This window comes from Sesamum indicum, linkage group LG12, assembly GCF_026168435.1.
Source record: "Sesamum indicum cultivar Baizhima isolate 11 linkage group LG12, ASM2616843v1, whole genome shotgun sequence".
NCBI classification, from domain to species: Eukaryota; Viridiplantae; Streptophyta; class Magnoliopsida; order Lamiales; family Pedaliaceae; genus Sesamum; species Sesamum indicum.
Window position 1 is genome coordinate 14,166,593 of NC_142668.1, and position 25,727 is coordinate 14,192,319.

A 25,727-nucleotide genomic window follows, 5' to 3' on the forward strand; every position below is an offset into this window, starting at 1 on the left:
ATTTTGAAGCAAAAATTTCATCACTGTATCTCATAGTATGATGGAATGAATTTTCAACCACTTTCTTTACATGCCACCAGAACTCAAACACAAATGACAGAAAAATTTGTTCTTTTTCAACTTTATTATTGAATCTGCTTAAGCTCTTAAACTTTAGAGTAAATGTACACGGACAGCATCAGTTTTGCTATTCCTCTCAATCCATCTTAAACCTCGAGGATGTGGGCAAAAACTGATTGCTGACATGAAAACTACAAGAACGATCTGACATTATTTACAGATTGAACCGTGTAAAACGAGCAGTTTTCACATTCTTTGATCCACCTCCCATATTTTCATCTGCTTGCAAGTTTCGAAGGCAAGCTAAAAAGAGCATTGATCTCACCCTCACATCTCATTTGCCGATATAGGGGTGTGTTTCAGCAGCGCTGGAGGAAGTTTGATGCCGACAAGTCTGCAACCAAAATTGTCTTCTAGGATGATCTCCGCCAATGTTTCTTTCCTTTTTTCTGAGGCAGTTTGAACGGACTCCAGCTTTTCCTGCGTTTGGAAGTTTCACAAAATAGTCCGGACGCTAAGGCTTGCTGGAGCCACATTTCAAATTCATCCTCTTCATCCATCATCTCAGCATCCAAATCCCATGGATACCTGCTCGAGTTGGACCTCTGAGTTGACTTCTCTAATCCAACCATGTTTACATGGAAACTCGGTCTATGCGTGTTTGGTCTGCAAGCCATCCCCTATATTGACAAAAGTAGAGTTCTATCCAAGTTAGCAACAGACAGTGGCTTTCCACTAATTAAATGTTGTTCATGACAAGACACACAAAAGTACAAAAGTAAACCCAAAGTGAAATCAGCTGTCAATGGGTCATTGTAACAATTTTCCACATTTTAAGACCAATAGGATTGAATTTCAATAATTTTTAATATTCAATATCAATAATCAATCAAAATTGTTTCATTAAGGATAATCTACAGTCCAGTCTACTTCATCACTGTTTGAAAGGTGCCGTATAAAATGGTCATAGTAATTTGTGGCAAATACGCTGACTTACAAATGAAGCTTTGGGATAATGATGCACTCAAATGATGTCTATACCAGAAATACAGCTACTTATTTGTTTTCTGAATTATCATTCAAATTCCGAGTAAGATCAGTGACACTAGATAGACATCATAGACTTTTTCCTAAATATATCAGATTCCAACATAGCAGTGTCTTGGGGAATTTAAGCAGCCATCCTCCTCTCTTGTATCCCAAAAACCCTGACAACAAAAAATCCCCCCAAAATGGCATCAAGGCTAAAATCAATTCTGTTCCTTCATTAGTCCTCTTAGCATTCACTCTTCCAATAGATAGATGTTTAATTTCTTCAGGGAAATAACTCTTGCAATTCTTCCTACAGCAATAGATCTCAGAATACAAGAATTATCACTAAATATGACAGCCAGGCCAAAAGCAAAATAAAAGCAAAGAGGTAAGACTGAAAAGACCTGTAAGGATCAGGTAATGGTTTCATGTTTGCACAGTATGCATGATATGGCCCACATGCAAGTGAAGAATTTACAGACTAACCTGACATATAGCCCACTCCGACACATCAAAAATCCTGCTTTCAGCACATACAAAAGCACGGGGTATTTCCACCTATATATGGCAGATAAAAAATACTTTTCAGGGCCCCCACAAAAGACGGACAGAGATAGAGAGATATTATTCAGAAAGAAAGGATGCATGAACAACGTATACTCATGAATCAGATAAGTAGAGAAAAGAGTGATGAAAAAAAGAGCACAGAAACACAACTGTCTTGGTTTTTACTTAAACATCAGATAAGCAGAGAAAAAGAGAGATGAAAAGATGAAGACCAAAAGCTTATTTGAATCATAAGGGAAAACCCTGCATAAGCTACAACTTGCCCCTTAGTAAGTAACAATCTACTGCTGGCAAACAAGACTCTTAAAGAGCCTTTAGGCAAGATTTGATACTTCTTCATTGGGATCTACATATCTCTTTGCATAAATTTGACATATCAATCAAGATTTAAAAGAAAGCATATAAAACTGATTCAGTCAGCTGGTTCTTTTAACGCCAAATCAGAAGGAAGAAATTTCCTTTATCAGCTTACAGCAGATAAACTCTTATAAGGCCAACCCCCTGAATCAGGAACTTGTTTAAGGATCATCTTTAAGACAACCTGGTTGTACGGGGCTAAATGAACTAATAAGGTAACATAATTAACGAGAAAAAAATAAGCAATGAAAGAAGTATACAGCATGAATTTCAACTGCAAAAAGTATACAGTTCTGAAACATGAAGTGTACCTTCTGAGGTCGATCAAATACCAGTGAGCCTTTGTACTCTACCCATCCATCCCCATCTTTGGCTTCATGGTGCTGACAGCAATCCTGTAACCAGAAAATCATGATTAGTTGGAATAGAGACAAGCAACAGTCAAGACATTCTATACTTTTCAGAAAGTAGCCACACCTGGCACCATCTTGCTTTGGCCTTGGTTCTATTCGTACAAACCCAGATGTGCGAATTGCCACACTTAGTGCACTGTATGCGCCTTGATTCCTCAGAACAAAAGTCAGTGGTATTCTGTATCATGAATATATACATATATGATCTTTCTGAAAATTCAACTTTTACCAAGTGATAATGCAGAGATAGTTCAACAGAGCCAAAAAATAGATAATAGTCACAAGTGAAAACAAGAATCCAGAAGTGACATGCCTCTATTGGTTTAAAAACTAAACTAATATGGAATCTCTCATTTGATAACCATGCACATTATTTACTACAGACAATCATTGCATAAGGCTAAGAGGGTGAGCAGGGTTAACAATACAGGTTCTGAATTTAAAACCATAAGTGTATACATAATACATCTCAAGAATCATTTCCTTTCTGTTGGATTTCATGCTGAAATGAATTCCTGTCTTACATTTTGGTAATCTGTAAACATGATTAAATAAATACGCGATGGGTGCCTTCCATATTGTACCTGGTAAGAAGTGCTAGCTGATTTCTGCATAACACACTTAGATTCTTCTTTGCTGAGCTGCTCATCATAGTCCCTCTTCTTTACAGCATCAGAAAGAACCTGGCATTAACGTTGACACGTGCAACCATCAGGATCAATATCCATAATTCCACTTCAGGCATTTAAGCAGCCAATAAAGATGAAACAGAACTTACCTCATATGCACATTGAAGTTTCTTAAATGATTCACTTGCCAGTGGACTTCCCATGTTTTTGTCAGGGTGCACAAGCATGGCCTGGAAAAGTTCAAAAAATGATTTAATAAAGAAGTGATGCTGTACCAAAAAAATAAAATAAAATAATAAAGAAGGATCCCACCACAGTAGTGCTTTTCAGAAAATATTGACACCATAGATTTTATAAAGTCAAATATCACTCAGCCATGACAATGAAATTGACTTCAACATCAGGCATTGCATAATCAGAAGGACCAAAATTCAGTAGCTAATTTAGTTGCACAGAAATGAGTAGGATGAGACTCTAATTAATTATATCCATAACCCTTTCTTAAACAACTATTTACATCTTGCCAACAATTTACAGTACATGTTGATAATGTCGGCCCAATGAAATCCTAGTAGGGATGATAAACAGAGTGCAGAGTAAACAAAAATATGTTTCTCAACCATAAAAACAGCAAGCATTGTCAAACCCTCGCATGCTTGTCAAGGTAATTACCAAATTTCAGTTAGGTACACACCCTCAATTAATCTAACATTATGAGTTAGTGCCCTTACAAGCTTGTATATATTAGATAAAATAAGCAAGAAATAACAGTTTATAGTTATTGATCATTTATTTAGTACAGAAACCTGCTTCAGTGACTATTTCTTGCATATGATCATTATTCTACAAAATCTGAGATCATGAGAACAGATTGATATTTTGTTTTTCACTAATTTATAACAAGAGCGAATACTGCTAAGACAATTTTTGTCTGATTGTTTTCTCAAAGAAAAGGATGCTACATAGTTCAGGACCTTCAGGTTAACTGTAATCATCCTCCCAACATCAACAAGTCTCTACACAAGCACGGACCTGTATTAAATATAAATCATTTGAAGTTTCGAACATGTGGAGATCGGAGTAGCACACCTTTTTACGGTATTCCTTCTTTAACAAAACAACGTCGATTTTCCTTTGGCGTGGAAACCCAAGTGCTTCATAGTGATTGTCACTTTTTAATATCCTCTCCATCTCAATTGTGGAGTTGGCATCTTGTCTAACCACTTTCTCAGCAGCAAATTCTTTTGGTTTTTCAACAAAAGATGGACTAGCAGGTTTTCTGGCTGATTTACATGAGTGCAACTTCTCTTCTTCTTCTCCTTCTAATTTGGTGGAGGCAGAGTATTCGCAGTCCGTGGAAAAATCATCTTCTACGAATGAGTCAGATTCTTTACGGTCATCCAAATGAGTGCTTTCACTCAAATTATCGCACCATTTGATCAAGTAGTTTAATACATCATTTGATAGGAAAGCAAGGTTAATTGCAAGAAAAACTCCAAGCCATCCTACTCGAACTTTGACACAATACATAGCATATAGGGTTGCCATGAGCACCACCAGCCGTGCATGATTTAATGAAAATAGATAGCCTGCATTCCCAAAATTATGCTGGTGTCAGCAGGTTCAGCAAGAAATGCCAAATCATAGGAAAAAGAGCAAGAGAAAACATGTCTAAGCGAATTAATCACCCTAGAATCCATCTGAGGGCATCTTCAGGAAGGCAAAAACAATAGTTTGAAATTTTCTCTCTATTTTAAGAGAAGTGATTAAGAGGCAACTCATAAATCAAAGATAACTCCCAAATTTGAATATTCAAACAAGGTCGAGCTAAAGTAAGGTGTTGAGAATGAATGATGGATCTGAAAGAGACTATTCATCAGAGTAAGAAATTAGCCAAATTATCCTAAATCCTAATGTGTATGAAACAAAAATGATATAGACCAGAAGTGGAAAGAAGGGCTGCAAAGGAATGGTGAAAACAGAAGAGCATAAGTATATGAGACCGCTATTAACTGAGTTCAAAAGGGAATCAAGGCATACCACCAACAATGAACAGGGTACCAGTTATCCAAAAATTAGCATACATCCACAAAACCAAAATGGCAAACAGTCCCACAATAAAAAGTCCAGGAGTGTAGCCTAAAAACTGAACAGCAATCCCAGCTGCTCCCTGAAAACACATTTGCACAATTAATTAGACATCAAAGTTGCCGCTGGAGAAAGCTTTAAAGAACTTCCCTACTGACTACTTCTGTTGAAATAACCACAACAACAGGACAAACAATTGGCATCACATCAGACTAAACTTCTTTGACCACACAGGTTAATCACAAGCAGGTGAACCGTGAACAGACAAATACAGAACCAATTACATCTAAAACTATACTGATCCAAATATAATCATAAATCACGTCGAACAATCATGATAAAAGAACATAATATTCACTCCAAAGTGAAGTCAGATGTATCAACTGAACACTGGAGATATCTCTGGCAGCAGTAAATGTAGCATTAAAAAACACATGGCAGATATTGAAGCTAAAGGGTGAAAACAACTGTATACATTTCTTTGCACAATAAGTAGAGTGCATTACATGATTTGTGTAATCTGAAAGGAATTATGCACAAGTAATAGAAAAGCTCAACCAGGAATCAGTCCAAGTAATTTCACTGGAAAGTAAGACTGGGAGGCATACCATACTAGCAAGCACATATAGAAGACATGACAGCGATGTCAAGCTTAGGAAGCAACTCCACATAATGACTAGCAGAGCTGCTGATCCCAGCCCAATAAATGACTGGAAGCCAGAAACAAAATAGTTTTTCCAATAAACCAACAAGAAGAGTAGAACTCTTCCAAATTTGGCACACCCACAACAAACAAGCGGCCAATGCCGCTCCATGAAAACTCCAATCTTTTCCCTTAAACAGCTCACAACAGTCCTTGCTACAGAATAGCAGTCTTTTGATTGCAACCATTTCAACCCTTGATTGAACAGCCCAATATCCTCCATCACCTAACAACACCTTAATATACTGGCTAGTAAACAGTAAATTTAAATGCATCCACGGAATCCCATACAAGAAAACCTAATCTTTTGTCCATATTCCAAATTCCTGTAAGTAATGACCTCTAAGCACAACTGCAATAACTTCCCACCACCAGGCACCAAGTGTCCACCTACGCCCGCCTGCAGCATCGCATAATTAATAAAGCAATTCTAAGTCTAACCAATTCCCACTACTTCCGGTGGCTAAAGCAATCCGAATTGCGACAGTGTTCAAGCACGCAATGAGCATGAAACAAGAGAAAAAGAGATCCAGAATATTCCTTCTCCACACATTTAAAAGCTAGGATTCACGAACAACCAATCGGGAAATCAGTAAGAACCGAAACCAAAACACTATAAATTGCTTCACATGCACGTCTCCCAGAAAGCAAACCCCATAAATGAACTCAGAGCATTTTCACTTTTTTGACCCCAACAATTCCCCCCAAAAAAATTCCCTACAACAAACCCGCAAGGGAAAAAAAAAAAAAAAGACACAGCCGCAAAACCCACCAAATTACATAAACAAAAACTTCAAACAAAGAACCAAAACTCCGACTGGGAGAGTAAACTCTGAACTAAAAATGGTTGGTACAGGATCTCCAGCAATGTATGATCAATGGGAGAAAAAAGTAGGAACCCTAGTAGAGAGGCTTTTGCTTTCTTTTTCAGGGAATGCCTGTGAAAGAAATAAAGTAAAGAAGAGGTTAAAATTAAAAAAGGAGCGAGTGATATGAGTGAGTGAGACGAGACGAGAGACAAGCAGTGATGATGAGAGAGAAACCAAGAAGGGCAGCAATTTGATGAGAGAGAGAGAGAGAGAGAGAGAGAAGGAAATATATTTAATAATCTCACATTACATAATAGTGGTTTTATGGATTGATTGGTGGGACCCATTTAATCTTAAAATTTTCATTTAAAGTCCTAACAGCCAATGTTGTCACTGTTGCTACGTACCCTACAAACCAACACTTCCATTGTCTTTTTTAGCATAATAATAATAATAATCAATTTTTCTTTTTAATTTATTTCTCTAAGAATAAATGTTGGAGTTTCTTTAAAACATTACTCAAAACAGTACAAAACTCGCACATCAAACCACCTACACAATTTATCTTAATTTGTTTTTTGCTAAATTAAAAACGCTAAATCATCACATGTAAATTAATAATATATGCCCATATTTTTATTTAATTTTTCTTATTCAAGAAATGGGTCCTACTTTTTTATGAATATTATATGCTTTATTCGCTTGAATATGACAAAAATTGTGAAACTGATCAAAAGCGATGAACTGACCAATTGTGAGCTGACCTTCATAGATATCCATATTTATGAATTAATTATTAATAATTATATAAGCACAGAGTTAATATTCATATCTTTTTATTTTTTTATAAATTTAATATTAAATATTATTTTATACACTTTATTTAATAATAAAAATTTATTTTATTTTTCGTATTATTTATAGAAATTGCACACATAGCACGTGCCACAAGTTACTAATTATTATTAAAGGAGAGTATACGTTTAATGTCTTCTCTAATTAGTCTTTTTTTTTAAATTTTTTAATTTAAACATTATTTCCTCAACTTTCTAAAATTTTCTTCCTCTTTTTTAATTGCCAAATTCCCCACTTCTGTCAATTTCCAACGACCTCTAACTTTTTATAAATTCGTTATTTTATTTTATTTGTAACATTTTTATTTTCTCAACCAAATTACGGTTTAAAAAATGAAAAATAATTTAAAATTTTTATTTAATTGTGCATACCACTATTAGTATGTAAGAAAGAATTTGGCTGGATTCTCTTGAATACTTTTTCATTTGACAGTGTGACTGCATTTACATGGCTATTCGTGTTCCTGAGTTTCCCAGGATGCCCAAATATTACAAGTTCAAGCTTCAAACAAAATCAGGAAGAAGAAAACAAACAAAAGGCAGCAAAACAATATAGACAACCCCCAACTAAAATGACACAAAAACTATGCAGTAACAATATCTTTTCCTAAAAATTACAAAATCCCTCCCCATCCACCGCAAAACTCTTCTCCTCACCTCACCCGCTTCGATCGCATATGGCAGTAAATGTCATGGTAGCCCGAGAAGAAGACGGTGAAGTCGATGTCATATTGTCCAAAGTGTCGGAGCCTGAGGAGTTTTGATTGGAAGATGTATGATAAAGGTGGTGCTGTGGTTTGGGGTTGCTTTTGATCTTTAAGTCCCTGAAGTCTGTTATTAATCCCGGTTTTGTTATTGTGCTTTCATCAAAGTCTTTCTTGCCGGAAAGTATTTCAACAACGGTTGACATGGAGGGCCGAAGCATTGGAGAGTCTTGGGTGCAGAGCAGACCGATCTTCAAGAATCTGCAAGCCTGTTCAGCATCAAAATCTCCATTCAGCGTTGCGTCTACCAGCAACACCAGCTCGTTTCTCTCGTAAAGTTGCCATGTCTGCAGAAACAAATTTAAGAAAATTATTAGGAGGGTTACTACACACATGGCAAAGTCGAACAAAGATATATCATAGCATATCTTTTTAATTCTCATGCAACTTGAATGTCACTATGGTTTTATATAACAAGCCGGCCAATCGCAAAAACAACAATAGCATAATGTCCCGAGTTATATACAAACAAGTCTGCAAGAATCGCGCAGCTCCAATCCGAAGCTTTTACATAAATGTACATTCTCATAAACTCAAGCTTGTTTAACCAGTTTAATACATTTCAGATATTTGTAACCCTCAATCAGAATCAATCTCAAATATGGGAGTTAGTGCATGTATATTAATTTATAATTATATCTAACTCTGATAAATTTTTTGTTTGTGTGTAAGGGGGAAAAAAAAAAAAAAACAAGTCCGTCTCAATTCTACCTCGTTCAAGGAGATTAAGAACTTTTCATATAAAAGATGGGTTTGCCTTCACCTCCCATCATAACTAAGGAAATTCAAAGAGCTGGTAGAAACTGTCAAAAGTTAATCATGCAGTCTAACTAAATGCATACCCTTTCAAGGATATACTGTTCATCCATGGGTAGTCGTGTATTGTTATTGGATCTCCCGCTGACTATTTCAATTAGAAGGATGCCAAAACTGTAAATATCAACCCGCCGTGTCACCTGGCCTGTTATTGCATATTCTGGTGCCAAATAACCTCTGAAACAGCCGACAAAAGTTCAAGTTATAAATCAAGGATAAAGATGAGCAAGAAACATATCAGCTCATTAAATTCTTCATATATAGTATTCACTTCTTGTTATTATAACCCTGAGTGTGGCTTAAACAACATTTTTTTGATGACTTGCATCGGAGAGTCATAGCTTTAGATAACTGAAAGTGCAGTATGGATGACGTTGCTTTCTAGACAGAATATTCAATTCAAATCTCAATCTTTTCAAGCAACACAATATTCGATGACAACTGAATGAAAATCCAATCCCCGAGAAGTGTGGATTAGCTCATGAGTGAAGTTCACAGAAGGCAAAATGAATGCTCCAAGAAGTTCCAGCAGATTTTATAACTTACACGGTTCCCGCAACACGTGTACTGACATGCGTCACGTTCGGTGGTATGAGCTTGGCAAGACCAAAATCTGAAATTTTTGGGGTCAAATCTTTGTCAAGAAGAATATTGCTTGCTTTGATGTCTCGGTGGATAATATGCGGTCTTACTTCCTTGTGAAGATAGGCAAGCCCACTTGCAATTCCAATGCAAATTTTAACTCGTGTTGGCCAGTTGAAGTAGATACCACTTTGACTTCCACCTGGAGAAGGATTATAAACATCATCAGTTTAACTTAACTAACAATAGCTCCAGAAAAGTGCCCTGATTCTTGAACAAAGGTCTCTTACTACTATTGTGAAGCATAAGAAACCATTATGGTGCCCACAACTTGATTTCATTTTCACAAGGCATGTTCATTTTCATCTTATATTTTATGGCAATAAACCCCCGTAAAGGTAAACAGCATCCAGAATAATTTTCACTCATCATTTATCTCATCTAACAGTTACTCCCTGAATCAGGATTAGTAAGAAAAAACAGATACCTATTTTAACAAATAAATTAGCTGAAAATACGTAAAGAGGCATACCAAGAAGTGTTCGTGCTAGGCTGTTATTCTCTAGGTAGTTGTAGACAAGAATTCTGTGATTCCCTTCCACACAACAACCATAGAGCTTCACTAAATTTTCATGCTCTATATCTGTAATCACTTGAATCTCTGTCAGGAACTCTCTTATACCTTGTCTTGAGTGAGAGGAGAGAACCTTAATGGCAGCGACCTGCCCATTCTTAAGTTTTCCCTACTTATCCAAGAGATTTTTTAGTCAGAATTCTGCAGTCAGCTCTAAAGTGTAAAAGTTTCTTTTATTATATACTATGAGAAAGCTCAAAGAGAGACTTTTTTTACCTTATAGACACAACCAAATCCACCCTCACCAACTTTATTCTCTGGACTAAAGTCATCAGTAGCGAGTCTCAGCTCCCTGTATGAGTAAAGATTAACATTGTGCACTCCGGAGAGCTCTGTATATAATTTAGCTTCATTACAACCCAAAAACAAAGAAACATGTATAACAACTATATATGCACAAAATAGGTACAAATAAACAAAAAAAGAACTATTAGTAGCTTAGGAAAATGAGAGGATCATTTAAGAAGAAAGACAATCAGCATCAAGGGAATGGGATAATAATTAATCCAAGGTTTTGTAGAGAATAGAGATCATTAACAAGCAGAAGCTTGGAGGTTTACCATCTTGGAACCCAGAAGGTCTAGTTGTTGGATCCACTTTTCTACCGCATAAGAAAGATAGGCAGGTCATAACTCTGGGATTTACCAGAGACTTCACCCAGCTATAGCTATGGATAGTTTACTTGTAAAGGAGCAGAATCTACACACTGCCATGAATAAGAAAATGGATCACAAAAAGAACCATTTAGATGTAACATAGAGCATGCGATGCATAAATGCATTAGTATGAGCTTGGAACATGAAGTTCCTGTTCGTAATGAACAACCGATCAATTAACATACGCAAAATGGTGCACTGCAACCATTCCCATTCTTTTGTAACAGAACCTATGTTGGCTAACATGTTATTGGGTTTATGCAGGCGTTATGGGAGACAATGTTCCTATCAATTAACATTCACATACTTCTGAAACATAGAAAATTCTGAAGTTGCAATGCTTTTGTTATTGGTACAAGTGAAAAACAGATATATAAAAGCATTTTCAGCAAAAGAAAATTGGTTCTGTGTCTCTCTTTCACTCCACCAGAGAAGTAGAATCTCCCTTACCGGAGTCTGGGTTCGTTCCCCTACCAACTTCCAGTCAGCCTCTCCTCCCTCCAGTGAACTAATGTCAACCAACCAATCCACAGTCAATGCCCCCAAATGATGGGATCCTGTATTTCTGAGCCCTCAACCCAGTCATAACAGATTAACACCAACACCATTATTGTTAAAGTCCATACTAGCAAACACCTCAACCAAGGAGCTATGAAGACATCATTCATTGAAGCTTGAAATTCGAGATCCTTCTTCAACGCAAACACTTAGTATAGCTGGCTTTTATCTTCAATAACGAGCAGGATGGCAGGAAAAGCATCAAACAGATCCTTGCTCGTTCAGAGGATCACCCCCCCCCCCCACCCCGACGCCAAACGACAAAAACGAAAGGAAGGAAATTCTTGCTTAAGGGTAAAAAACGGGAAAAACAACAAACTAAGCTCATCAATCATACATAAACGGATAAAATTCGACGAAACCAGCGACCAATATCAAGCAATTACAAGGAAAATGGGGAAGAAAAGAAAAAAAAAACGAAAGAAATCAGCAGAAATCAAACAAAGCCCAGAAGAGAAAAGAGCACCTTAAAACCCAGAAAGCCAAGCAGCAGCGAGAACCTCAACACCGAAGAGAAACAGGAATCTCCAGCCTTTGAGAGCAGGCAATTCAGATGCCGCTGCAGGCTACAGAAAAGAAGTAGTAACAACAAAGATCGGGTCAGACTCCTGAAAGTTCAAGTATAAAATGTCTTCAGAAACTCCAACAAAATGCGTAAGTATCTTCGAAGTTTCGCATTTCAAGATGATGGGGTCAAAAGTTTTTTAAGTACAAATAATCTACGGTTAATTCATACGAATATTGAAAAGAAAAATCGAAATGACATACCAAAAATGATGACTCAGTCTGTTGTTATTTTGAACAAGTTGGCACGGCAATTATGGCGCGTAAAAGTCAATCATGGGGTACGACGTTGTTCTTCCGCTGGCTTCTTCCTCCTGCATTCCGAATCCTGGGTCCCGCCACATTTTCTTCACTCTTATACCGGTGAGAATGAGATAATTCTATCGACAAGAAATCAATAAATTATCAAAAGAAGAAAGCAGTAGTGTTCTTATAAAGAAATCAAAGTGTAATGTTCATAAGAAGAAAGATAAATCCGATGTCTTGTAGTTTAATGACATGTTTAGTAAACATGAATTCCAAACATAGTATCGTATAGTAGCGTAAGATCTGGCGCAGGAAATGTAGGGATGCAATTATGATTGGGAAAGACTTTTACTTCTTGAAAAGTCAATGATTTGAAACAGTACCAAAATTCCAATAGTGCATGAGAAAAAGTCTGGTTCATTCCAACAGGTAATTTAACCCGGGCTAATTGAGTTTTATAATGTTAAATTAAATTACACAAGTAAATTATTTATTAGTGCAAGCAAATCAGCTCCCAGAGTTGGTTATGTGTTATTGAAATGAAGTCCCGTCCCACATACAAGGAGGACGGACCGATGGTCCCCAATTGTTGACGTCCATGTCGTTGGCAACAAGACTTATAAAGACTGAGAGGTCTAAATCATGATCTCCTATTCATTGCATTGGTGAGAAGTGTAGGTACCACTGGCTTTACCCATATGGGCTGTCATCCTACTAGCTTTACCATCTCTAATACCCATTCGTTTACCATGGATGTGTAATGTCGTTGCTCAAAATATATCCTCAATCAACATATTCATCAACATATTCGTTCGGCTATTATTGGGTAAGACATCATTCTTCCAAAATCATCATTTCATAATGATGGTGAAAGGATTTCAATACTTAAATTCTTGCTTTTTTTCCCCTCCAGAGCTATAAGCTCGAGGCAATAGGTGCGGTTGACGGTCGTCTATAAGCAACTGAACTGAGTTGCAAGCAATGTTAATGTTACACAAGAATGGATAGAATTCCTACCCCTAACCCAAATTTTAGATGGCAAATGATACAAAAACAAAACCTCAGACATAATCTTTTCTTTTGTTTTCTTTATAGGGGAAAGGTTCAGCAGAATCTGTGTAACCATTAGCCATTTGCACGATTTTCTTGGAGACCATTCCTTCAACGATAGCAAAGCTTGATCCATCTCATTGCAGTTCTTGGAACATATCTTCTTCATCAGGCTGTATGGAGGATTTCGTGTAAGAACCTACTTGTCCAATGCCATCCGTCACGGCAAGTCGAACTTTCTGCACAAATACTTAAATGCCAGTATATTCTTTTATAAGCCAGAAAATATTACTGAAAATTTTGGAAGTAACTCGTGGACTGGGAACAAGACGGTAATGCATTATCTGAATACCACCAAATGGAGGTCAAAGTCATAAACCAGAGAGCAAGCTTCTACTTCCCAACTAGCAGTCATTAAAATTATGAATTCTAGCTTTGAATTGCAATACAAATGGAGGTCAAAGTCATAAACCAGAGAGGAAGCTTCTACTTCACAACTAGCAGTCATTAAAAATATAATTATGAATTCTAGCTGTGATTTGCAATAAATGCAAGAACCAACTGAACGTGAATATTTTACTTCATAATGAGTTTGTTTTAGCATATCATAACTAGTCAGCATTTTACTTCATGGTGAGTGTTTCTTTTTTTTTTTTTTTATCAAAATCAATTCTTTGTAGGTATAATGAGCAGTGTCCACCAAGGTTAGTTCCTCCTTACAAGTTGAACTTAAACATTCGCAGATTAGCAGGAATTTTGTTATATACAGGATTGATGCTGTAGAATTACAGGAGAGTGAGTGCAGTACCTTCTCTATTTCTTCGGACAAAAGAGGATTTTCTTTCAGGTACTGTAATGCTTTGTCTCTTCCTTGTCCCAACCTAAATTTGACCAGTAAGTACAGAAAGGCATTGCGGATGTTATATTTGAGGTAAACATAAAAGCAAGATAAGTTCTAGACTTTCTAAAGATTGGGTCCATGAGAAGATGGCTTATACGTCTAAAGAAACATCTCTATTATCCATATTTTTTAGTCCTGTCCCCTATCCCAGCTCGAAAATATATGCGCTCATATTAGTAACAAAATCCAAAGATGCACTAGCCTCGTGTTTCCATTTCCAGAAGTTTGTGTGTTAGGATTGAGTGCTGCTGACTTGAAGTGCTTTACAACTCTGAAAGTTGTAAAATTATCTGAGTCATTCTGCAGTTCTTTATGATCATGTAAGCATACTTCATACAACTTTAAAGGCTGTAATTATCTTAATCATTCTGTTACTTCTTTGACAGTCATGTACACCCTTAGGCAAATTATGCCTAGAGTAAACAGTCAATAACCACTCATTGTTTAGAGTAATAGCTAAATCAATTAAACGACTAAAATGCATCTCTTATTTGTTAATAATTCTAATACAATGCATGTCAAGTTATCCTAGCATTTCAACACAAAAGTATGATAGCCAAACCTGTGATCACCATAGCTATACCACGCCCCCTTCTTTAAGACAACATCGGTCATTTCAGCACAATCCAATACACAACCCTAAAGAGAAAATCAAGATCAATACAAGAGTCCTCTAGTAAGAAACCAACGGGATGCAATACAAAAATACTATAAACAGCTACACAGACCAGTTTGCTCACTCCCTCCCCAAATATAATTTCGAACTCAGCTTGCTTGTATGGCCTTGATACCTATAAAGAAATAAATTATGTAAAAGCAAGTGAACTAATATTTTGGAGAAAATACAGAAAACTGCATTCAGGTCAAAATGCTTTTTCTTTTTCTTTTTTTTTTCCCTTTAGGACTGCACACCGTCCAGAACTTTTAGGCATCTTAAAGTTTGACCAGCATTCAAATAATAACAAAGTGTCAAAAGAGTACACAGGATTATAGAGAAAAAAAATTCTCGGGTCAGTTACCTTACTCTTTTGAACTCTTACACGAACTTTAAGTCCAACATCTTCATCTCCTTTAACCTTTAACAACACAGACCATATATGATTCATGCCGTGACCTCAGATTAGGTAAATGCACAATAACCAAGTGAATAAAACAGGATCAAATATTGTTAAGCAGAGTTTGGACTCACAGATTTTATCTTCCCTATAGGACGTATCTCAAGGCGGACAGATGCAAAGAACTTTAAAGCAATTCCACCGCTCGTCACTTCAGGATTTCCATAATATACACCTATCTGGCTTAGACAAAGACATAATATCACGAGGCTTTAGATCACAAATACACAGTTGAAAAGGAAAAACCATATGTAATGCACACACACTATGACTAAGAAACTGAATGTAAAGACTGTTTAATGATGCAATTCAACTTTCCAGAAAGAAGGAGCAATTTGCCTCTAAATAAGGTAGCAAACAAAAACTTTTCAATCATAAGTACCTTGTATCTAATTTGATTCAAAAATACAAGTGTACATCCAGCTTTGGACGCATTCCCCGACATTTTACGCAGAGCTTGACTCATAAGGCGAGCTTGCAAACCCATTTGTTGCATCCCAATTTCACCCTGTGCAGAGAGTACATACCAAGAAAAATTCATGCCTAAAAGGAGAATCATCAGTTTAAAATACAAGTTCTTTCACTTACTTCAATTTCAGCTCGTGGCGTAAGTGCTGACACTGAATCAATGCAAATGAGATCAACAGCACCAGATCTGCACATGCGATCAGCAACTGAGACATAGAAGACAGAGGACTCAGAAAAACAGCTTTTACCAAATGACTACAGCTTGGCATAAGGGCAACCAATCTGGAAGCTATAGTCAAATTTCTTAGAATCTCAACCAGGAAAGAAAATTACTTTCTAGCGCCATCTCTCCATTATCAGGCTGGCAAACTATCAAATTTTCTACATCAACTCCCAAAGCTTTTGAGTATGCTGGATCAAAAGCATGCTCAGCATCAACAAGCATAGCATTTCCCCCAAGCCTCTGTTTGTTTAACATCAAAGAATTTCAACTTGTTCTTCAAGTGGAATGTAGAAAATAAACAGCACAAGAAAGACCTTTAGCAACTAACCTTTTAAATGCATGAACTTATTATAATGGATTTTCAATTGATAAATAACTGATGGAGTAAAAGTAAGCACAACTAGACCTGCACTTCTGCAATTGCATGGAGTGCTAGAGTGGTCTTCCCACTACTTTCTGGCCCATATATCTGTCAAGAAAAGCCAAAAAGATTATCAGGCTCCACAAGAAGTTCTGCTGAAATAGATAAATAACTACTGAATTCTCCTTGTAACTTGTCAAAGTAACTTTCATTGCAAGGTTTTTTTTATCAAAGATGCTGTGTCAGGTAGAAGACTTATGCATTTTCAGATCATAGATCCATCTCAGTCAAGTTTCAGAAATAAATTGATATCATATGAGAGAGGATACTGAATGAAATAATAAATGTAAGACCTCTACGATTCTTCCTCTCGGAAGGCCGCCACCTAAAGCAAAGTCCAACGTCAAGCAGCCACTTGGAAAAGTTTCGCTACACAAACAAATACAGGTATCAACTTAAATGTACACTACAATGAAGATCAGTATAAATAAATAGATAAACTATTTTAAGTCAATAATCAAGGAAATATACATAAAAGTAGAAATGTCAAACAGCTTCATTGCATGATTTCTGTAACCAACATATTGTGATCCAAGCAACTAAGCCATCCATTTTCTAGGAGCACTGCTAGTGAATCCCCTAAACAACAGGCAGATAAAGAGCATGAACCTTAAATTCTTCATACTGTTCTTTAGGGAATGATTTCATGTGCCTACACATTTGATTATATAGAATTAAATGGCATTAATGAAAACACCTACACCAAGGCTCCACCAGCGCTTCCCAATCGTGTAACGCTTCCCTTCCCGAAAGAGCTATTTATGTCGTTCATGGCAGCATCAAGAGCTTTTTGCTGTTGAAGGAAAGAAATAAGTTAGATGGGACAATCGCCTAAACAATAACTACATCGTGACTGCTAACAGATTCTAAGAAGAAAGAGAACTAGGAGTTGCAGCAAAACCAGAGGTGCATATTTGAAGAACCTTTTGAGCTTTTTCTTGAGATATGTCTTTAAGAACTGAATGCATGAACAGTTATCCATCACTGCTAATGCCGGAAAATTATGCACCCTAATCAAGCTATCTCAAATTTGAAGTAAACGCAATTATTTGCCACCGGGGTACTTCTTAAACGGGTTATAAACAATCACAATCTTTCCAAATGGAGCTGCACAATAAAACCTCCTGTTATAGTTGCACCACTTCTACCATGCATCAATATAGACCGACAATGTTGCCGAACATAAGCACCCTCTTCTAGAACTTCAAACAGACCACAAAGGAAATTGCAGAAAACAACAGTAGGAGTTTATGCCATCTAACCCGGTCAATAAAACGAGGGTCAAAGTCAGAGGAGAGAGCACCATTCACTTTTCCATCGAATTCAGAGCGAACCCTAACTTTTTGAGGGTTCGTCCGCGACGGACAAGAGGCCTGAAGGAAACCACGCAGCGAAGGAGCATTCGAGAACGTCGGCGAAGTACAATTCTTCGATACTGAGTTAAAATACTGGGTTTTCAGCGGGAAAATTAAATCCATTTTTGTTCTTCTTCCGTGAATTTTTGGTGCAAATATACCACTACTACTGGGAAAATGAAAGCAGCAGGCAGCAGAAAGGCAGGAAGAAGACGCCTGCCTGACACTGGATGAAGCGTGAGCCTGCTTCTCTTGTTAGCAATGGATCTGGCCCTTATATAAGTGGGCTTCTTTTTTGCGTGAAGAACATATCAAGAAAAAGAAAAGGCTAACAGATTAAGGCCCATAATTCAACGAAAAGGTTGCAACGGCCCCATGCTTTCCGCAACATCCAGGGACAAGAAAATATGAAGTGCAAATAGGACGTTAAGGATTTCCCTTTTCTTTTTGCATTATATCCATTTACAAACAGTAAAAAATTACAATAAATTTATATTATATTGATACATCAATATAGTAAAAATAATAAATAAATAAATTATAATAACCCTCTATTCAATCAATATTAAATATAATTGTAAATAAATTATAATAACTCACATAAAGTGAAACAAATAGGCACATGTCCAATAGCACTGTAACCTATGACCTTAAACTTATTGCTAGGATCTTAGTCTTACCCTCAAATCACTGAGGTAAAATATCATTACTAGATATAAAAATTCTAAATAACTCTACTTTAAAAAAACTTAAAATCCATCACAAAACACCTCCAAATATATATGAATCCATGCTGTAAAAATTTTAGGAAGTCGAAAATTGGAAAAAGAAAGAGCAATTAATTAAATAATTTATATAGTTTCCAAACTCCCGTGCAAAACATGCTATGAAACAACTTCACAGTACATTATTTCAATCTTATCATACAACCAATCCCACTCACTCAAAACACAAATTTTCAACAAATATATATGTTGAAAATATAATATTTATTATCAATCAATCAAATCTTTCTGAAAGGGAAAAAAAAAAGTCCCTCTATAAAAGTCAAAACTACAGTTTCACAGTCGGGACGAAACAAAAAATGAAATCATATAATATAAAAAATGTCGAAAATAGCAATAATTGTACAATATAAAAACAAAACAATCAAAGTTAGAGGAGTAAATATTAAGGGGGAATAACCTTTATTGATTATTAAAGGTGTGTTTGGTGAAAAGTAGCTATCAAGAATCCGTTGCAGCCGGGGAGAGCACAATCACACTATAGTGGTAAATAATATAATTAGGGTTCGTGTTTTGTGGCTCCACCGCCCGACCTAACTCTTGCTACTTTAATTAACAATCCCTCTCATCATCTGTATGTACTATGTTTCCACACGACATTAATGCTGTCCTCTGCCTCTACCCAATCCCAATGTAATAATATCTGATGATATCCTCTTCCTTGTTTGGTTGAGGCTGGAATAATTGCCCGGTGGATCAGCCGCCCCTCGTGCGCTGCGGGAGCGGACATCACCTCAAAATTGTATGCATTGGGTTGTGCTAATAATGCCGGGAAGAGTGGTACCGGTTATTTTTAAATTTAAAAATTAATTTGAAAGTAAAATAATATGTTATGAATAGTTTTATAAAAAATTATTGTTATTTTTCATTTATGTATTTCGGTATATCCTCATCCGGCTATTTGTTATTTTATGAAGAATGAAAAATAGATATTATGAAAAGATTGAGTCAACGAATCGAAAAGTGACCTCATACGGATTCAATACCTAGTCGTGTTAATATATGGGGATATTGAGATTAATATCAGAGCAAATACTTGATTATAATTAATGTTTGATTGATGTCTGAATAAATAAATAACTTTTAAAAAATTACAATAATATTGTACTTTTCAATTTTTCTTTTTCATACAATTTACTAAATTTAAATTTACTTTTTGTTTATTATTTAAATTCGCTCGTACACATTATTTATCACATAAGTTATAGACAAAGAATTTGAATGATTTATAAATCTTAATATCTCCTCTTCTTAGTAACTATATTTTCAGAACCAAATAATAAAACTCATACAATATTCAAACAAACAATAGCTCGCACAACGATACACTAATTAATAAAACGCACTGAAAACGGTCAAATCAGTGAATCAAAGAGATGAGGTCATGCGGATATATTGATTTCTCTTCACATAATTGTCCTCTCACGTGTTTGGTTAGATGGATGAAAGTGATAGTCAAATAATCTTAATTGGGAAGAATAACGTGACCCATTTGTCGTTGAGCGGTGTTTGGCAACATGTATAAGGTCGTTCCCGAATTCCGTCATCTGATTTCATCTTCCTTGACATTTTACACAAAGGTTAATTTGAGGCTCCAAGTGCCATTTCTTGATGCGGATTTTAATATTGGTTTGATGTGTGACACCTGTGTCCTCTTCATTGCTCTAAATTAAATATTTATTATACTAATAAATTTTCAAATTATTTTTCTATAAATTCTTTTTATTGATTTTTATTTAACCCTGCCGACATCATTTGCGTTAAAAAAAAAGGAGTTCTTAATTTAATTTTAAAATTTTAATAATTTCTTTCGAATTAATTATAAACTTGTCTTTATTATTATCATTTTAAAAGTTGTATTATTTTATTTTATCCAAACACACTAACAATATTTTTTCAAAAATAAGATTTGACGTTTTATAAATTTTAAACATATGTTATGAGACGTATAAGTTTATAAGGTCTTTTAGATAAATTAAGCAAAACAAGCTCTAAAATAGTTTTTTTTTTTTTTAAATACATCGATATTTTAAAATTAACCAATATATAATTATAACATTCAATACTCGATACATTAACATTTTTCGATCAATCAATAACCTCAAAATAAATAAATATTAATATTAAAAATAGATTAAATATACGTATCTTACAACTTTTTAATTATGAGACCTAAAATTTGATGATGCAAGAAATCATTAGCGCTCTAAAGTGTTCTTGGTCACGGGAAGAAAAAGTCAAGTAGATTAAATACCAATGCGATGTCATTGACTTTGCGATTCTAAAACTGTTTAGATAATTTCTTATTTAGGAAAAGAAACAATTCAAATTGTTTATGTACCAAAACCACTATACCAAAAACATAAACAGCACAGACCAAAATCTTTGTGAAAAATTGATAATATATATTTGCAGATACCATTTTTTGTTTTTTAGCATTGTTAGGATCGAACTTTTTATATGTATATATAGTTAAAAGTAAAAAGATAATAGAACTCTTACTTTAGATGCCAAAAATGACTAATTCAAATATTTTCAAATATAGCTCACATACCATAAAAGGTCTTGAAAATGCGTACGAATTGTTCAAATTGTTGTATTTTAAAATTAATTGTATTCAAACTCGAGCATGTACGATGTTTTACGTGTATTCACTTATTAATGAGCTCATCGACTTTGCTGCCAACAAGAACCACCCACAAGGACGATTAAGTGGCCAAATTATTACATGCATATTGTTTATGTGAAATATAGGATACGAGTTTGAGTCTTCGGAAGAAAGTGAGGGACTATCCACTAGGTTTGTGTTTTGAATTGCACGTGTTCAATGAAATGCAACTCAGATTTTCAGAACCACCGGTACAAAAACCTTAAAAACATATTTCTTGTGATTGGTCTGAAATTCTGCGTTCACAAGTCAATTATACATAGGCTTGTAATCTTCCAAACAATTCGTGCAACATGAGATTAGTTTACACGTAAATGCTAATCTTTGAACGACAAACAGATAACCTAACTAATCCAAACAGTCCCATACATATGTTTCTCAAAATGAATTATAGTATCACAAGTACTGATTCCACATACAAGACAACCCAACTTCAGACAGATAACTGTCCGACGAGCTTCCTTCCCCGAAGCTCGAACAACCATTCACGCTAAGTTGATCGTTGGCACTTTGTGCCCCGTTGAAATGGTTCAAAACAGCTTTTATCGCATTCTTGTCGCAAGAAGAAGAGTCATTGGTCGAATTATAAATTCCAAAGTCAGGCATTATCCCACCAAAGTTTGGCAAGATTTTGGTGGGGAATATTTCCTGTGGGTCCGTGTGGGTGAGGAGAGAGAAAGTAGGGCTTGTTTGGTTTGTGGTGAAATTGGAGAAGCAGGGCACTTGCTCATGGTATTGATGATATTCGTAATTCGCACTGGCCTGTGTTTGATCAAACGTGATGAAGGGTTCCATCAATGGTGGAAGAGATGAAGATGGAGATGTCGTGGCGTCGCAGCCGTTCCCTGTTTCTTGTTTTCCTGGGATTTCTGATACGTTTTTTAAGAACACTCTACAGAGAACCCAATCATCCTGTACATGCATATACGTACATACCACGTACGGTGAGTTAATCAATATGTATCTTAATTATTGGCAGGTCTAACCAAGTTTAAAGAAAGAATTAAACAAGATTCTTGGATTAAGACATGAGAATTGTCTTAATTTCTTAAGATTGGTTCTGTTCACACACAAGGCATTAGCAAAAAGGACAAAGCAGATTATTTTAAGACATGATTACAACATTATAGAGCATGGAGCCAATGACTAACTGTCGTGATACGTTAAAATAGTATCTATACAAGACAACAAAATTTTGACTAAAAAACTAAGATATTGTCCAAAAGTCTTTTCTAAATGAAAACAGCTTGTAACTTAATGACAACCATAGTATATTGACAAGTTGAAGATATGGTGAATAAAGATCAACAACTCAAATCATGATTAGTCAAGCTTAAGTTGTTGATACAGTTAGATAATCGCGATTAAGACGGAATAATTATTCAACATGAGACGAGAGCAAGAGTCTACAATTACCTTGGCAGGAGAAACTACTTTCGGGCTGGGCCCGTGGGCTCCCTCGAGTCGAAACTCATGCATGACCCAATCGCTTTTTCTTCCTTTGGGAGCCCGGCCCTGATAGAACACTAGAGTCTTTCGCATTCCGACGAGGGCTCCCTTTCGGGTGACGGGCCGGTCCTTGCCGGTGGCCTTCCAGTAGCCGGACACCGTGGCCCGGTTTGTTCTCAGGCCAGTTGCATATTTCCTGTCCCTTTGGCTGTAAAAATACCATTGTTTGCCTCCGACACATGCAGTTTCTGCATTACAACAAGAAACTTATCAAGATTTTTGAACATCATCATCAATTTTCTTTTTTTATTTGGTATTATTGCAAGAATATCAGGAAAGGATGAGGTGATGTCAGTGTCAATGAGGAAATGATGCTAGAGTGATGGTGATGACCTGTTGGGGACAAACACGTGGCCTAGCGCCAAAGGACGCAATAATTTTGGCCTTGAACAACATTTTGATAACTGCCCATATACACCAATAATTATATATGGGCAAAGTGTCAAAGTCTCCACTTTCATTATCATGCTCAACCCATTAGAGCTCACACAGTTCTACTCAGGCCAACTGAAAAAGACGTATACGATGAGGGGAGGCGTCGTTAGACATTGAAAATAATGAAGTTCAAGTGTTCCGACTACGTTAGTAGAAAAAGTAAGTTAAAGAAGGACGTTCAGAGCCTAAACCAGTTTGATCGGATGAAAATTACAGTGAAACACTATCACCATCAGTCCTAACCTGATGGTGCACACGCGTATGGTCGAGACTAGACGCAAGGTGTAGATAGTATGACTTTGGAATTTTTCCTTTTTTTCCCCTTCCTTTGTAGTTGTATGGGGTAGTTGTCTCCATCTTTAGGTTAGGACAAGGCCAAGAGTGTCAGTTTCTTCAAAAAGGTAATTGAATGAGAAATTTACGGGTGAGTGAGAAGTATCGATCCCATTAACAGATACAGTAATCTATTCATATTCATCTAGAATGAAAGGAGGCAAATAATATATGTGGTAGACGACTTGCGTACGATCACTTGAAAGATTTATTCCTTTTGTGATCCCTATCACTTCAAAAGAATCTTCCTATCATGCAGCAAAAATGATACCCAGAGGTCTTCCATTAGCACACAAATTCTGTGTTTTTCCCAATTACGATGACTACATTAAGATAAGACAAGTGTAGCTCTGCTCAAAATATCCACTAGTATGACAAAAATAGAGATTCTAGTGGCAAAGTTAGAATAAATAGAGCTGTAAGTGCTGCTTTACATCCACACAAGTTTAAGATGAATATAACTTGAGATGATATGTATTTATCAGAACGAATCGTATACGACAGCTTTCACCCCGTGACCGGCCCTGAAAGAGATATCTACCCCCATAACAAGGCTGTTGTAACTCTACCGTAATTCAATACAAGTAAAAATGGCTGGCAACATGGGGAAACAGAGAGATATATGGTCATCTGCAGTTTCACTAAAGATCATTTATGTGGTCAAGAAAGATTCATAATAATAAATGGACCTGAATTAGACATATAACAAAGAAGGCATGCATGAGAAAAATGGACTTATTATCATAGGGTAGTTAATGAAAAGAAAGCTGTCAAGATACATAGATTATAATCAATGAGCAGAGGTCTCTCACCAGGAATGTCCCACGGCTCGCACTTATTAAGGTCGACCTCGATCAAAAGAGGAAACGGCTGGGCGCAACCCGCTACCCGTTTCATCAGGTAATCACACACCAGTTCTTCATCTCTTGGGTGGAACCTGAACCCCGGTGGCAACTTCGCCTCCACGTTGCTCAAACTGCTCATTTCTAACTATGGCTTGTGGTGGGGAAGGAGGAGAGAGATGGAGAGGGGATATGGAACTCCCCTTGCATATAAGAACGAATGTCAAATACTGATAGGCCTACCAAGAAGCTCAAATGGCAGCTCCTATATGCGCTTCATATATATACTAACAATTAAGTAAAGAGCATGGCCGTGGCCAAGTGTTGATTTTTGTTACCAATTTAATTTAATATTCTAATAATATTTATATTTTTTAATATCTTAGGGGCTAATACTACATACGAGTATTTACCTTTATTTTTTTTTGAGCTGGTTGAGGAGTAATAAAAATCAAGGAGGAAGTCAACAAAGGGGATTTCGTGTTAGAGGAAGGCGTCGTCATCCGTGGGGGTTTAAACTTCTAAGACGATTTCGTAGCTTTTGTGCTTGATGACTTGGATCCATAGTGGACCCATCCACTTGACGTGGATCAACCTAATATCCATTATCTATTTTCAGCTCATTCTCGTCAAACACTGGAACAAAGATCAGATGGAACCACGCCCCATTCTCCTTTGAAAATTATATTATAAAATTCTTGAAATCTACATAATAATCAGTATACAAAATACGACAACAATCATAAAGAATTCTTACCCAAATTAAATTTGATCAACTTCAATTAATCACAGTTGACATACGATTAGTCACTCACCTTAGACTGTATGCCAATTACCTATTAGTTCATTTACATCTGTCTATATTTAATCTGAAATAAAATTTTCAATTATAATATAGTCTCAGCATCATAAAAGCCAGAAATTACGTAGTCTAAAATCGAATCAATATACTTATATGTAATGACTCTAAGCCATATCAACTTATGATATCTAAACCATCTAAAGAGGAGAAGTAAAATTCAAAGGCAGGGCACCAAACTAGTGGCATTTTCTGGGTGTGTAAACTGTAAAGTTCCCCCACTCACTGTACTTGCATTATCGTGACGTCCACAATGAAGTGTGACCATTTGGAAGATTCGTTTTGGCAGTTTGATCAACATCTGAATTCCATTTACACTTAATTCGAATGATAAGGGCGCCACTGTCTAAATCTCACTATTGGTTACGCTAACACTAAAATAATACAGTCAAGAGTATGTATCTCTGTTGTGCCCACACTGTGCACTGTTT

At 36.2% G+C, this 25,727-nt stretch overlaps 4 protein-coding genes across 8 annotated transcripts; all 4 read right to left on the reverse strand.

The window, feature by feature from the left end:
* Nucleotides 1-94: 94 nt before the first annotated feature.
* Nucleotides 95-6,911, reverse strand: LOC105175051 (uncharacterized). Of its 2 annotated transcripts, none has more exons than XM_011097367.2 (9): nucleotides 5,755-6,911; nucleotides 5,099-5,228; nucleotides 4,148-4,647; nucleotides 3,208-3,288; nucleotides 3,014-3,112; nucleotides 2,494-2,607; nucleotides 2,328-2,411; nucleotides 1,579-1,650; nucleotides 95-740 (listed from the first exon to the last, which is right to left on the reverse strand). In XM_011097367.2, the coding sequence occupies exons 1-9, from the start codon at nucleotides 6,070-6,072 to the stop codon at nucleotides 474-476; spliced, it is 1,665 nt and encodes a 554-aa protein (XP_011095669.1). In that variant the 5' UTR covers nucleotides 6,073-6,911; the 3' UTR covers nucleotides 95-473. The 2 variants fall into 2 exon arrangements, with proteins under 2 accessions (XP_011095669.1, XP_011095670.1); XM_011097368.2 differs by having other exon boundaries at nucleotides 6,622-6,910.
* Nucleotides 6,912-7,917: 1,006 nt separating this feature from the next.
* Nucleotides 7,918-12,229, reverse strand: LOC105175052 (cold-responsive protein kinase 1). Of its 2 annotated transcripts, XM_088876000.1 has the most exons (8): nucleotides 11,989-12,229; nucleotides 11,415-11,529; nucleotides 10,869-11,014; nucleotides 10,525-10,640; nucleotides 10,207-10,417; nucleotides 9,639-9,876; nucleotides 9,119-9,269; nucleotides 7,918-8,563 (listed from the first exon to the last, which is right to left on the reverse strand). In XM_088876000.1, the coding sequence occupies exons 3-8, from the start codon at nucleotides 10,936-10,938 to the stop codon at nucleotides 8,171-8,173; spliced, it is 1,179 nt and encodes a 392-aa protein (XP_088732126.1). In that variant the 5' UTR covers nucleotides 10,939-11,014; nucleotides 11,415-11,529; nucleotides 11,989-12,229; the 3' UTR covers nucleotides 7,918-8,170. The 2 variants fall into 2 exon arrangements, with proteins under 2 accessions (XP_088732126.1, XP_011095671.1); XM_011097369.3 differs by lacking the exon at nucleotides 11,415-11,529 and having other exon boundaries at nucleotides 11,989-12,228.
* A 940-nt stretch (nucleotides 12,230-13,169) lies between these two features.
* Nucleotides 13,170-18,121, reverse strand: RECA1 (recA DNA recombination family protein). 3 transcript variants are annotated; one of them, XM_020698348.2, is made up of 13 exons: nucleotides 17,773-18,120; nucleotides 17,212-17,303; nucleotides 16,804-16,879; nucleotides 16,496-16,558; nucleotides 16,200-16,329; nucleotides 15,987-16,072; nucleotides 15,781-15,906; nucleotides 15,473-15,577; nucleotides 15,303-15,359; nucleotides 15,012-15,074; nucleotides 14,846-14,922; nucleotides 14,191-14,263; nucleotides 13,170-13,632 (listed from the first exon to the last, which is right to left on the reverse strand). In XM_020698348.2, the coding sequence occupies exons 1-13, from the start codon at nucleotides 17,986-17,988 to the stop codon at nucleotides 13,603-13,605; spliced, it is 1,194 nt and encodes a 397-aa protein (XP_020554007.1). In that variant the 5' UTR covers nucleotides 17,989-18,120; the 3' UTR covers nucleotides 13,170-13,602. The 3 variants fall into 3 exon arrangements, with proteins under 3 accessions (XP_020554007.1, XP_011095674.1, XP_011095675.1); XM_011097372.3 differs by having other exon boundaries at nucleotides 13,170-13,621; nucleotides 17,773-18,118; XM_011097373.3 differs by lacking the exons at nucleotides 13,170-13,632; nucleotides 14,191-14,263 and adding an exon at nucleotides 14,270-14,554 and having other exon boundaries at nucleotides 17,773-18,121.
* A 3,399-nt stretch (nucleotides 18,122-21,520) lies between these two features.
* LOC105175054 (NAC domain-containing protein 21/22) lies at nucleotides 21,521-24,850 on the reverse strand. The gene is made up of 3 exons (XM_011097374.3): nucleotides 24,408-24,850; nucleotides 22,735-23,015; nucleotides 21,521-22,230 (listed from the first exon to the last, which is right to left on the reverse strand). Exons 1-3 carry the CDS (start codon nucleotides 24,577-24,579, stop codon nucleotides 21,715-21,717), a joined length of 969 nt encoding a protein of 322 aa, XP_011095676.1. The 5' UTR covers nucleotides 24,580-24,850; the 3' UTR covers nucleotides 21,521-21,714.
* Nucleotides 24,851-25,727: the final 877 nt, after the last annotated feature.

Coding starts and splice junctions, on each gene's coding strand:
- LOC105175051 (XM_011097367.2), bottom strand. CDS start 6,072: ATGGAGGATATTGGGCTGTTCAATCAAGGGTTGAAATGGTTGCAATCA. Junction 4,648..5,098: donor TACCCTGTTCATTGTTGGTG/GTATGCCTTGAT, acceptor TTGGGAATGCAG/GCTATCTATTTTCATTAAAT. Junction 2,608..3,013: donor CAGCTAGCACTTCTTACCAG/GTACAATATGGA, acceptor TTCATGATACAG/AATACCACTGACTTTTGTTC.
- LOC105175054 (XM_011097374.3), bottom strand. CDS start 24,579: ATGAGCAGTTTGAGCAACGTGGAGGCGAAGTTGCCACCGGGGTTCAGG. Junction 23,016..24,407: donor CGAGCCGTGGGACATTCCTG/GTGAGAGACCTC, acceptor GTTGTAATGCAG/AAACTGCATGTGTCGGAGGC. Junction 22,231..22,734: donor AAGTAGTTTCTCCTGCCAAG/GTAATTGTAGAC, acceptor ATGCATGTACAG/GATGATTGGGTTCTCTGTAG.
- RECA1 (XM_011097372.3), bottom strand. CDS start 17,988: ATGGATTTAATTTTCCCGCTGAAAACCCAGTATTTTAACTCAGTATCG. Junction 14,923..15,011: donor GGGAGGGAGTGAGCAAACTG/GTCTGTGTAGCT, acceptor TTTTCTCTTTAG/GGTTGTGTATTGGATTGTGC. Junction 13,622..14,190: donor TGTCCGAAGAAATAGAGAAG/GTACTGCACTCA, acceptor GTATTTGTGCAG/AAAGTTCGACTTGCCGTGAC.
- LOC105175052 (XM_088876000.1), bottom strand. CDS start 10,938: ATGACCTGCCTATCTTTCTTATGCGGTAGAAAAGTGGATCCAACAACT. Junction 9,877..10,206: donor CCTAGCACGAACACTTCTTG/GTATGCCTCTTT, acceptor ATCCTTCTCCAG/GTGGAAGTCAAAGTGGTATC. Junction 9,270..9,638: donor ACACGTGTTGCGGGAACCGT/GTAAGTTATAAA, acceptor CGGCTGTTTCAG/AGGTTATTTGGCACCAGAAT.